The sequence below is a fragment of the Macrobrachium rosenbergii genome, chromosome 37 (genome assembly GCF_040412425.1).
Source record: "Macrobrachium rosenbergii isolate ZJJX-2024 chromosome 37, ASM4041242v1, whole genome shotgun sequence".
NCBI classification, from domain to species: Eukaryota; Metazoa; Arthropoda; class Malacostraca; order Decapoda; family Palaemonidae; genus Macrobrachium; species Macrobrachium rosenbergii.
The window spans coordinates 39,125,708-39,139,672 of NC_089777.1; the positions used below are offsets into that span (position 1 = coordinate 39,125,708).

General features: G+C 37.1%; 1 protein-coding gene across 2 annotated transcripts in view; it reads right to left on the reverse strand.

The window, feature by feature from the left end:
* The window catches only part of LOC136825509 (ras GTPase-activating-like protein IQGAP1), a 235,338-nt gene that overhangs the window by 100,807 nt on the left and 120,566 nt on the right, over nucleotides 1-13,965 (reverse strand). For both annotated transcript variants that reach the window (XM_067082078.1, XM_067082077.1), the window contains exon 23: nucleotides 10,969-11,098. In XM_067082078.1, the coding sequence (XP_066938179.1) occupies nucleotides 10,969-11,098 (130 nt within the window). The remainder of the gene's footprint in view (nucleotides 1-10,968; nucleotides 11,099-13,965) is intronic.

A 13,965-nucleotide genomic window follows, 5' to 3' on the forward strand; every position in this document is an offset into this window, starting at 1 on the left:
TAATGTCAAATGGTGGCTACTACGCTAATGGCTGGATTGCCAAAGTTCAAAGTAACATTAATTTATTTATATACACTTATTATATTTTTTTATTCAGTAATATGATACTATTTCTTACCACATGCCTAGCAACCTCTTTCAACTGAAACAGTGCTGTTGTTCTTCCAATTATAACTTCCAAAGATATTGTGCATATATTGTACAACATCCACTCATTTAACCCTTAAATGCCGACTGGACGTATCGTAAGTCGACTAAAATTGTCTGTCGGGTGACGAGCGGACGTACCGTACGTTGACTACAAAAAATTTCAACCTTTGGTCAACTTTGACTTGACCGAAATGGTCGAAAAACGCAATTGTAAGCTAAAACTCTTACATTCTAGTAATATCCAATCATTTACCTTCATTTTGCAACAAATTGGAAGTCTCTAGTACAATATTTCGATTTATGGTGAATTTTGAAGAAGAAGAAGGAAAAAAAAAATTCCTTAAGTCCGCGCAGTAACTCGGCCAAAAATTTCAGAAATTCTTTCGTCATTTTGTCGTAATTTTTGCACCATTTTATATTAGCCGTTACATAAAGTTTTATATATGAAAATGTGTGCAATTTCATGTAAAATACAACAAAAAACAACCTATGGTTGTAGCTTTTATCAGTTTGGAAATATTTTCATATAAATCACGATGTCAAAATTTCAACCTTTGGTCAACTTTGACTCGACCGAAATGGTCGAAAAACGCAATTGTAAGCTAAAAATCTTACATTCTAGTAATATTCAATCATTTACCTTCATTTTGCAACAAATTGGAAGTCTCTAGCACAATATTTCGATTTATGGTGAATTTTTGAAAAAACCTTTTTCCTTACGTCCGTGTGCGGTAACTCGGCCGAACATCTCAGAAATTCTTTCGTCACTTTGTCGTAATGTTTGCACCGTTTTATAATAGTCGTTACATAAAGTTTTATATATGAAAATGTGTGCAATTTCATGTAGAATACAACAAAAGATAACTCATGGTTGTAGCTTCTATCAGTTTTGAAATATTTTCATATAAATCACGATGTGTCAAAATTTCAACCTTTGGTCAACTTTGACTCGACCGAAATGGTCGAAAAATGCAATTATAAGTTAAAATTCTTACATTCTAGTAATATTCAATCATTTACCTTCATTTTGCAACAAATTGGAAGTCTCTAGTACAATATTTCGATTTATGCTGAATTTTTGAAAAAAACTTTTTCCTTACATCCGCGCGCGGTAACTCTGCCGAACATCTCAGAAATTCTTTCGTCACTTTATCGTAATGTTTGCACCATTTTATATTAGTCGTTACATAAAGTTTTATATATGAAAATGTGTGCAATTTCATGTAGAATACAACAAAGAATAACTCATGGTTGTAGCTTCTATCAGTTTTGAAATATTTTCATATAAATCAAGACGTGCCAAAATTTCAACCTTCGGTCAACTTTGACTCGACCAAAATGGTAGAAAAATGCAATTGTAAGCTAAAACTCTTACATTCTAGTAATATTCAATCATTTCCCTTCATTTTGCAACAAATTGGAAGTCTCTAGCACAATATTTTGATATATGGTGAATTTTTGAAAAACTTTTTCCTTACGTCCGCGCAGTAACTCGGCCGAACATCTCAGAAATTCTTTCGTCACTTTTGTCGTAATGTTTGCACCGTTTTATATTAGTCGTTACATAAAGTTTTATATATGAAAATGTGTGCAATTTCATGTAGAATACAACAAAAAATAACTCATGTTTGTAGCTTTTATCAGTTTTGAAATATTTTCATATATAAATCACAATAAATAGAAAAAATTCGACCTTCGGTCAACTTTAACATGACCGAAATGGTCGAAAACTGCAATTGTAAGCTAAAACACTTGCAGTCTAGTAATATTCAATCAATTACCTTCATTTTGCAACAAACGGGATGTCTCTTGCACAATATTTCGATTTATGGTGAATTTTTGAAAAAACTTTTTTACGTCCGCTCGTTATGAATTCATGCATCATTTTGTGATAATATTTTCTCTGTTACTTTGATCGGTTTACAATTTGTTATATACCAAAATCATCGTAATTTAGTGTACAATACAAAGAAAAAAAATAACTCATTAGCTTTAACTGTTTTGCTCACAGTGCGATTTGTATGTAATTATATAAGAAATTTTTTTTTATGCTGTCATATATTTCAATATTTATATATGATAATGATATTTTTTGTAATTTCTGATGGTTGCATACTAAACTTCAGGCAATGTCAAAAAAAGGAGCCAAAAATGAATTCTTAATCTTTAAAACTAAGCGTGCTGTGATTTTTTGAATAAAACTTTTTTCCCACTTCGGTGCTAACTCCTGAACGCCGCCGGCATACGGCAGACGCTTTCATAAATAGAGGCTTGGCGTTTAAGGGTTAATAAATATTGCATTTTGCTATAAGCTACATTAAAAAAATAGTAAAAATCAATGATCCAAACATTGTGGTAAACAAGACATACTTCTATCAGTAGCGAATGTCTAAGTGACAGGCAGAATAACACTACAGGCAGTCCACAGTTATTGGTGATCCAGTTTTACGGTGCTTGTCTAGCGACGAAAATCAGCAATTTTCGGTGTCATGCCGTCAGAATGGAACCCCTGCCAATAACCGGGGACTGCCTGTGTTAAGTTTAGCCATAACCCCATCAAGAAAACAGTAGTAAGATTAAAAGGAAGTCACTATTTTTACACTGTCTTCTGCATTTGTGAAGTAGATGCATTGTTTATATTTATGAATACATTCCTTTTTCTCGTGTACAGTAAGACTGATATTATGTTGCAATATTTATGTTATGTAATCTACAGGTTAAAGTAACACCTCACTTAATGGACCTCAACCTAACGGACTTCTTTACTTATTGGCTACATTACCATAATTATTTTTTACTTAGCTACCATTTTAGATGTCTTACATTTTTAACTTAATCCTTTAAACCGAATGTTAAATGTGAAGTACAGGTTAGTTTAAGTTAGGATCTATGTGGAATTGCTGTTAGCTTTCAGAAGTCTAGAAAATATTAAAGTGCAGACATAGGGTCTATGTCACTTGATGGATTTTGTTACTTATCAGAAAGCCATACTCCTAAAGTGTCTACTATTAAGTTGAGGTGCTACTGTATTCATTGCTAAATAAAATCCACAATGCCATAGGTGAAAACCCATTCTTCAAGAAAGCAAAATAGACTATCTTTGATAGCGTAGCCGTTGTTCCTCCTCAAAGGAGTTACACTCATGGTCACCCCAGGGCTCCATAAGACAGACCAACCAATTACAAAGAATTCTCTTATAGTTGGTCTCGCCCAGAATAGTGCTTGTTGGCACAGTGACTGAATATAAAGGACTCAGGACAGGCGGCCTCTATCTCCTGTCCTACAACGACTAACTTGGCTCAATGTCTTACACAGATGTGGCAACAGCCTGTTCCAGCCAACTTCATTGCACTCTGATTTGTCCAAGAGTTCACAAGTCCCCAGGCTGTGCTACAGAAACCGCGTTCGACTATGCATTTTTTCACCTTATAAAATACGAGTCAAGCCAAGTACTTAGTTTTAAGACCCAGTGAAAAGTTTTAGTTTCTTAAAATTCTAAGAGTCAGGACTATATCTGTTTAAATTGTGAACCAGTAAGCCTCTTGCAAGGACAGCAGTTAGAAGTAGATCACTAGGCTATGCTGCAATTGCAGTGCTATTTTTTCTTGTTTAACACAGTGAGAATTAGCATAAAGACAATAACATTAGGCTATTTTGTTATTGAAACTTATTATGCAACACCCTTTTAAAATTATTAGATAATCTGAAGCTACCGTAAGGGTAAAGTGGGGTAGCCTAACCTCTTGTTTACGGAACATAGTCGTGGTTATATTTCCCAATCATGCTTGACTTATGAGTCTTGGTGTTTACTAAAGGCCAGTACAGCATTCCCTTTGCATTATTTTATAATTAAACCAATGGTTTTGTGATATCGACAGTTCCCATTATCCTTAATATTTGGGTTCTTTCCAATGTTAAAGGAATACATTCAATTGGATCTATTTTTAATGGGTATTACTCTGCCAATAGTGACGTCACAAGCGTTGAGAATTTGTTGTGATGTTTGTACTTTTCCTAAGGGATCACAAAAGTACTTTTTTGTAATGGTGAGCTTTGCCAAAAATTTTAAAAACTTAGAGATACTGATTTTATACCTTTGTGGTATGATAATTCCAATAATTATTGATTTTATTCATGTACCAACTAATGTATCCTATAGCCTAGGCTACATTACCTTTACCTGGAGCTTGGGTATAGACCGGGTAAACAGAGGTTATGAAATGTGTAGAAATATACAGTTTGGATATCCATTTAGTTTTGTCTTAATTGAGTGGAGAAGCATTGGTGAGTAACTCCTTTAAGACAACATTATTGTATGAATATTTTAATACATTACTACTATTTTATGGATATTCACTGATTTTGTTTCCTTACATCATACTATGAACATGTACTTGTGGCCATGTAGGCCTGGGTTAATTTGAAGTGTTTGAGGCCTATACAGTGATATAGGTAGCTAACACCAGGTAGTTTTTATTAAACACTTGTTCCTTTTATCACTACTGGGCTACTATTAAGCAGGACTACACATTACCTGTGCCACAGCGTATTGTTCAATCTCCTTTTCGCCTGCGGAAATGGCTCATAACTACCTGCCATGAGCCAGCCCCTGAAGGAATAAAGGACAATTTGGCTGCTGGCTCAACATGTGTGAAATATGCCACATGTTTTTCTGCAGCAAGTTTAATTGATGAAAGCTCATTTTTAAGCTGTCACTGTGAGTTATAGATTTCAATAGTACGGATGAAGGAGACTATTGTACTACCTGATGATGTAACTACCCCTAATGATAATGCTTATGTTTTGGCAACAATTTGTAAAGACAACAATTTAATTGTTATCAATAACTTAGAAATTTTTGAAAAATACTTTGCTAGTAATAAGACTTATAAACAGGAGAGTAGTTGGGTATCTGAGTTGGATGTGTGCATAGGATCACCAGCTTTGGTTGTAAATATAGACTTGTTCCAGGTGCACCACATGCTGACTTTGCCATCTGATCATGCTCCAATATCCCTGCAAATGTGTATAAGTAGTGTTAATTTGGATTATCGGTTAAAATGTGCCTACAACTTAGGTAGCCCTGCATCACTGATTAGGTTTGAGGAGAGGGGAAAGTTGGTGAAAAAACCAGTAAAGTTTAATGGTACTGACACTGAAATGTTTTCCAATCTCATGTTAGATAGGAACTTGGATACTAATAATTATGATAACATAATGACTTCGCCTCTAATGTATCTGAAGTATGGCACAGTAACTCTAAGTCGTGTTGTAGAGATCTAAAAAATTCTAGTGAAAATGTGGAGGAGGAGTACACTGACCGCTGGGAGCACCTCCTTAGGGACCATGATGATTCACAGGTTTGGAAAGCTATTGACTGGAAGGGTAGGCTCCAAGGTGAGAATAAAACAGATGTTCGTCCCACGGATCAGGAATTTAAGGAATTCTTCAAAGAAGTAATAAACCCAGTGGAGGTAGCACTAACGGATGATATTCGCTCATGTGTGAGTATCCCTGTATTGGATGAGCAAATAACCCCAGAGGAAGTTCAGTCTCAAATTAAAAATATTAAGCCCAACAAAGTTTCTGGTCCTGACAGTGTTTCACCTGGAGTTCTGAAACTGCTCCCAGTGCAGTGGATGATCACTCTTGCTGCATTGTTTAATGCTGTATTTATGTTTGCCTCATATCTTAGTTTGTGGTCCACTGACAAAATGTTTACAATTTTTGAGAAAGATGGTAGGGAAGAACCAAAAAATTATAGAGGTATAACAGTGATAAATTGTTTGGCAAAATTATATGATATGGTTTTGTGCTCACGACTTGAGAAATGGTTTAAGCCATATAGGGAACCAGCAGGTGCACAGAGGGGTCGTGGTTGTGTGGAACATATTGTAGCATTGAGATTATTGACTGACCTGGGTAAAAAGAAAAAGAAAAAGCTTTTTGTAGTATGTGTTGATTTTAGCCAAGCCTATGATCTAGTACCCAGAAAAATGTTATCCAGGGTCTTGAAGCACACAGGGTGTGGGACTGTGATGCTGGTGGCACTTATCGCAGTATATAGGGTAAAGAACAGCAATACTGGAGCAGCTATTCTGACAACTTCATCTGGAGTTCGTCAGGGTAGTTCCACATCCTGCTTACGTTTTATTTTGTAAATGAATGACTTATTAAGCTTCTTACAGAAAATTGTAAGCCTGATGGCTTTTTGTCACAGCTGGATTTGCTAGTTTTGATGGATGATACAGTCCTTCTTGCCACAAGCAGAATAACCATTGTAAATGAAGTATCTTTAATGAAACAATATTGTAATAAGTATGGTATGAAAATTAATGCAGCTAAACCAGGTTTTTTGTTATCAACAGGAAGGAGCAGGAGCAGGATCAGGAAACAATCTGTGCAATCAGTACACATATTTGGGTTCAATCTTTACTGGTGATGGCTCCATGTCATCCTCGGTTACGGGCTCATGCCCAGTCCAGGGTGGCACATGTAAATAAATTTGTTTTGTTTCTAAGTAAAAACAATGACATCCCATTTATCTTTGCTGCTGCTTTAATGTCTGCCATTCTGTGCGGGTGTGAGTCTTGGCTGAACGCTGATCAAAGGCCGATAATAAAACTATAATTGGGCACTGAAACTGCTACCTGGTGTTAGAAAAACTACTTGTAACGATTTATGTTATATTAAATCAAGGTACCCACTGTTGCAGGACTTAATTCGGAGTAGGCAAAGAAAGTTCTTTACTAAAATGTACTGCGTGCAGTCTGTGATGGATGATGACCCCCTAATGTTAGTGATAAACACTGTGTTGAATGAAAGGTATAACATCTGAACATATCTACATGGACTAATAATGCAAGAGTACATGATGTCAAAGTTGCTATGGGGAAGCTGCAGCATAATATTTTGAAATTTGAATCATCTAGAATAACCTAACGTGACATCAACAGCTCTCTCAGTTCATGATATTTATTTGGTTAAGCACAGTATCCCTGAACATGAGAGGATTTCATTCACCTGCTTCAGACTATCATCTCACTCCCTGGCGGTGGAGGTCGGTAGGTGGAGTAAGAGGGGCCATGGCTGTCTACCGATGGAGGAGTGTTTGTGTACTTGTGGTGCCATACAGACAGAGGCACATGTAGTGCAGCACTGCCCAAGAACACAGAATATATGACATAATTATAATTTTACAAGCACTGAGAACATATTTTCGAACCATCTTGATAAGTCAGAACAATGTAAAATAATACATTTAATTCTGTCTTCGTATATATGAGAAAAGTCCTGAGAATTTTTAAAAGGCGTTGTTTCGCACGTTGGGTGTTATGATTTGTTTTTGATTTTTGTTTTTCTAGGGTATATTTAGTTTTATGCTTTGAAAGGAAAGTTGCTGTAGTTAAGGTTCTGCTTAAATGGTTATAAGGTTTTTATTTATTTAGTTGCATTTATGGTTTTAATTGTAAAAATAAATACAGTACACTGAAAATATTATATAGCATGGTTTCAAGTGTTTTAGTTTAGATGTGTTTTTCATTCTAAGGTTTATAAGTCCATTTTGACGTACTTGTTTGGACCATATCCAAGAGCTTGTAATTTTAATTATATTATGTTGTGGTCAATAAACTTCTATCTGCACTTTTCTTCTGAAGTTCCGAAGAAGTGTCGCTGACAGTAGGCTGACGGAAGAGGTGCTGGCGATTAAGAGGATTATAAAATACGGCAGATTTCTGAGAAGCCGTGACAATCTTCATAGTGAACGAGCACCAGAGCTCTTTCTTCTTCAGTATTCCCATTGAGTAGAGAGATGCTAACTCTAGAAAGCCATCTCTGATGCCCCATCTGTGCACGACATGACATTCAGCCAATCCAATGCGACTTCCTCAGGGAGTGAAGAGCAATTCTTTATCTTGAGGGCTAAGGCCCAACCGACCAGTCTAAAAAGGTTAAAACTTCAAAAATCCTTAACAAGTTCTCAAAAGGTGGTCGAGTTCTGTGGGGTAGAACATCGCCTTAGCGACAGTGAAGGTTGACCTCCTAAACGAGTCAATAAGTCCTGAGAAGTCTCCCTGGGAGGAGACGGCCACTCCCAGTGAGGGATCTTCTCCAGTCTCATACGAAGAATACCTCCAGCGCACAAGACGAGAGGGAGAATAGCTGAAGGAAGACTTTCCCTGCTCTCTCTTCTCACAGATCCAGCTGTCCAGATCATTGAGAACCTTCCTAGCAGAAGATGAAAGCACCACCTTCAGCAACCTGGAGGAGTCGGAAGGCTTGTCACTGATGAAAAATGTCAAAGCCGGAGATGCTGGAGACAGAGGCAAAAAGAATCATAGAAAGTTCTGTGGCAAGTACATCAATAAAGCTCCATAAGCTGTTGGAGGGGCACCCTGATCCACTTCACCAACTTCACTTTCATCCTCCAACAAAACAGGATAGAAACAAATCTTGAGGGGGGCCTGGACCGAAGAAGGAGGCTTTCTCTTGAGCAAATTTAAGATGTCTGCCAGCTGACACTGAATGGGAGCTAACGATGGGTCTGTCGTGTCCGCAGAAGGTGTCGGGATAATTGTCGTCAGGCGTTTGGCATCAGGTGTCATACGTGTTGGGGAAAGTGCCGAGCGTCACAAGGAAGGCAAAGTCCATCCGTGAGCTGAAGTCTTGGGTGCTGAAGGGCGCTTAGATACTGAAGGGCACTCAGGCATAGCTGGAGGAACGGGCGCTAATGGGCACTCAGGAGTTACCGAGCATCCGGATGTTGCTGGGAGGTTGGTTGATCTTGGGAGCTCGGGTGCCACTGGGCGCTCGTGAGATGATGAGGAACGCTTGAGCTCACGCACAGGATACAGTGGAGAAAAGCGTTCTTGGGAATCCCAGAAACTTACCAATGGCTATCCTTTGCCGCGACCTGGGAAGTTGCAACAGGTCCGACTGAGGTGACGACTGGCTGTGGGCAGACCCCACCGACGTCCCTTGGGCCTCAGGTATGACTGCTCCCAGATGTAGGGGAGTACACCAGTGACCTTTACCTAGGAGCGGCGGGGGGATGAGCAGCCGCCGCCTCCACTGACACTAGCACTTTGTCCATAAGGACAAGCACTGAGGTGCCCAACTGGGTCACAGATCCACAATTAACCCCATTTTGACACCAAAATTATGTATGAGTTTCAACTCGAGGCTGGCAAGGGGGTCGAGTTCAGAAGCGAGAGAGCTGGGTAAAGGAGTAGGTTGAATAGTTGGAGAATTGGGAATACGTAACACAGCAGGAGCAAGAAAAGGTAAAGCAGGAATATCGTCATCAGCAGAACTAACTATGGTCTTGCTATCTACTGTCTGTTTTTCGGCTCTAACGGCCGCCTTACACTTCCTGTCTGTCTAATTTCGCTAAGTGAGACCCCAAAACCTTCCATTTCCTAGCATCCCACTCTGAACATTCGTCACAGGTTTGACCAACTGAATACTCTTGTCCCCTACATTCTATGCACATTGACTAGAGTCAGAGTCATATTTCTCTTTAGTAAGCCTAGTATTGCAGCCTTTCTGCAATAGTGTAAGCACCAGCACTAGAGTCAGACACACTAGGCTAAGTCTAAGAAGTCAACAACTGAGTTATAATGTAAGTCAAATTTAAGAAAAAGTGTCCTAAACTGAAAATTAACGGTCTCACTAAAAGAGAACCCAACAAATACAAAAGCCGTAGGCTACCAGTACTTCACCCAAAGAAGAATCTCAAAAGGAAAAGTGACAAAAGTCAAAATTTAAGCTGACTGCTCACAACTGAAGCACTGTCAGAGCTGGCAGAAAAACAATTGGATCTCGCTGTTGAAGTTCCTCTCTTACCCTGAAAGTGGGCAGGGACTAGTCACCTACACTGACACTAGCGCTACTGCAAATTTCAAAATTTTTAACCTGCTGGAGCGTGAAACTATAAGCAATGTAATTACTTGGTAAGTTACACATATAAAAATTTAGATTCATGCAACACTCAAAATTTAGTATTTTTTCCATGCTTTGAAAGTTACGAACTTGGAGAGAATTTTGCAGGAGCAGCGTCTGACACTGAAAGTTCACAAAGTAAACAATGCACATCCGCCATCTACTGACAAAAATACATACTAAACGTTTCCTATGGGGAAAGGAAATATAGAGAAAGGAAATTCATCAAAGAACAAGCTAAATTGGGAAGACAGAAATATGGAGAATATTTTACGAGTATGAACGAATATTATCATGGTAGTTAATCATGAGAATACTCAGGATACTCTGGAAAGGGGTTAAAGGAACAGGTTCTTCTTCCTTGTGTTCCTCTGTTCTCTGCAAAAATTCTTGCTAGCAGAATAAGCGCGAAGAGCAAAATTTGAACTTACGAGAGACAAAGAGGAGCACTTCAAACAGTTTAAATTTGTGACCCTGTCTGTTTGTATCTCTGAATGTTCTCAAGTAGGGTGGTGACTGTAAATATGAAGTAGCAGGCCGGTCCAAAGTTGAAGTCTGCCTGCATTCATGATGTTTTGACAGCTTTGCTTATTCTTGTTTGTCCAATACAGTACTTACTGTGATATTTTACTGCTTCCATTATTAAAATATTTATTAATCTTTCTCCTCTTCTCTCCATTCTTTATTTTTTATTTGTGTGTGTTTTAATTAAAGAATACAGTACTATAATTTAAATATTCCAATACTGTCTCATATGTTTCTTACTGCACTTGGCAGGCATGAAATACCAGCTACCTGAACAACCATAAACCTGATGGTTAAGATAATTTCTATTTGATAATAAAAATAAGTTTAATGTAACTTTACATAACTTACCTTCTGAATCATGGGCCCGAGCATATCCCTAAGTGTTGCATGGCCAGCCCCTTTTCTAATAAAGGAAACTATCATCTTTATCACAGGGGGGCTTCCAGAAACAATGTCACTAAGTCTTAGAACTTTACACCTGCAAAAATGAGCAAATTTATTAGAAAAATATGATTAAAATTACTTAATATTTGATATTAAAACCTTACAATTTATATTTCTTGAAAGCCAGTTAAAATAATCCAGAGTTGATGCTGGCCACTCCATACCAACTCCAACTTGAAGGAAAACATCTTTGTTACCAAAACAAATTCCAAAACTAGGTAATGTGAAAAAATTAATTGAAAGATAAGTAACTTTTAACTGTAGCTTACTATAAGACACTGTCTATTTCCTGTCAATTACTCTTTCAATACATATTCATAGACATTCCACAAATAAAAATTGATCATGTAATCAATATTAATTTTTTAATACATGTACATAAAAATTCCACAAATAAAAATTGATAATGCAATTAATATTTTTTTTTTTTAATACTTGTACTTAAAAATCCCAAAAAGAAAAATTGATCAAGCAATTAATATTACATTTTAAACACATGCACATAAAAATTCCACAAATAAAAACTGATCATGTAATTAATATGATAATTTTTAAGATAAAATTAACTACAGGTTGACCATCACTAATCCGGCATCATTGGGACCTGGAGGGTGCCGGATTAGCCATTTTGCTGGATTAGCCATTTGTTAGGTTAGAATACACGAAACCCAGTAGCTAAGCACCTCATCTTAGAATTAAAATATCCCATAAATCAGTACAAGTTGGTTAATAAAGAAAAGACAATTATCAAATACAGGTAGTGCTCGAGTTACGATATTTCAAGTTTACGATGGGGTTAGCAATTAATGCCGGTACGAAAATATTTAGGAAATATTTTTAGATTTCGCGCAGGCGCAGGCAGCAGGTACAATCAGGCAGCAAGAGAGACCAACTTACAATAGAGAAACTTCTTTTCCTCCATCTCTTTATTCCATCTGCTATTTAAAAAAGTAAAAGAGAATGATAAAAGTATTATTAGTAACGTTATACTCTTGCGTAAATGCGTACAGCCATAAACAACCGAACGGGAAACTTGTTTTGCTAATAATCATATCGGATAACAACTGTTTTGCTTGTACTTCAGCCATCATACAGTAACACACAATTACTGTAGTTATGTTACCAATGACGTTAAGTACTGTACAATAGGACTGATATATTTCTTACACTATACCCTTATTCACTTTGGAGAAAAGATCGGCAGGGAAATATACTGCTACAGTAACTTTAAGCTGTAAGTTGTAGCTGAAGCTAAGAAAACAATGTTCAAGCTGCTAATGACTATAAATTATCGTGCATCGGCAACATGGATGAAACTCGACTGTAAATAAAACTGGAGAGAATGTATTTTAATCAAGACTACTGGGCATGAAAGAATACAAATTACTACTGTTTTCACGCCGATAAAAGATAAATATGCAAAGCTCGTATTATGATGGAATCAAGAGAAAATAGTGAACGGAATCTTGATTTTTTTTTTTTTACACAAAACAAACATGCCCCCAAAACGCCCCACGATTCCCGCGAATGTCTCATATTAAAAAAAAAAAAAAAAAAAAAAAAAAAAAAAAAAAAAAAAAGCTAAATTAATTTCACGACTTAAAAACACTTCGTATAACGAAAAATATCCATGTCCCAAATAAATAAAGTATCCATATTCATTTATGCTAACTAGAAGCAAGAAAAGCATTTTCAACTTAGTTAAATGCGGCGAAATAAACCCCGCGATATCGATTCCCAGAACAAAATATTGATCGTAATTTATAATACAAAAGCAATATGAGAATACAGTATACGCAATTGGAAACAATGTAGTAAAGCATAACTTTTTAAAAGATCCATGAAAAAGATCCACATTCGTTATGTTGATGCAGCACACTGCGCCACCAAATCGGAGCGGCCGGCGAGCGAGTTAGCGCAGCGACCCGGGAAATTTGAAAATTAGTGCGGAAACATTAGAAATTGCTCTGGTCGAAATTTGTGCCGGACTACTGATTGCCGGATTAGTGATGGTCAACCTGTATTTGGATGCTTACCTACTGTTAAGGTTAGCTTATATCTTCATACCATTACGTGCAATCAGCATTCAACAAAACAAAACACTTGACTAACCTGCTAGGACTGTCTTTGCAATCACCTGTTTCCCACCAGTGGCGTTAGAATGTTTATATTCTTATCAGAATTCTTCACAACCACCCACTAAGATGTGGGGAGGCTGGGTGGGTTTCCACTTTATCAGTAGGTAAGTATCCAAATAATTAACTACAGACACCGCCCTACTTACAAACAAGTTACATTTTGGACAGCCGTTTGTATGCTGAATTGTTTTTAAGTTGGTTACTGTGCTCTTCATGCCTTTTAAGTACAGTATGATATAAAATCAAAACAGTACTGTAAATTTTTTCATCCTAAAACACAATACACTGCACATTCAGTACTGTATGTACAGAATAGGCATGCAAAACAAAATTTGAACTTACTGGTGGCAAAGGGGAGCATCTGAACATTTAATTTCTGATCCCATTTGTTTGTATCTCTGAATATCTAATATATATGTTCAAATTCTAACCAATAAAATAAGAATATTTCTTAATTACCTATTATTTTTCTCCTGAACCACATAGGAAGCCAAAGAAGGTGGAGCAACAGAATTGAGAAAAATTAACCTATCAAGCAATGGAGGAGGAGGAAGAGAACACCACCAGAAGAAAAAGGAAGACTCAGTAGGTTTATGGCCTGCCATAACGAATTGTCTATGTAATTCACCAGCCGTTTGCATCTTCCGATACTTCAAAAAATTAATCATCCTCTCATCAAGTCACTCCTTATTTTCTTAACGAAAAGAGAAGAAAACCACATTCATGCCTCAACACCTAGGCTAACACACACGTGGCCATCATG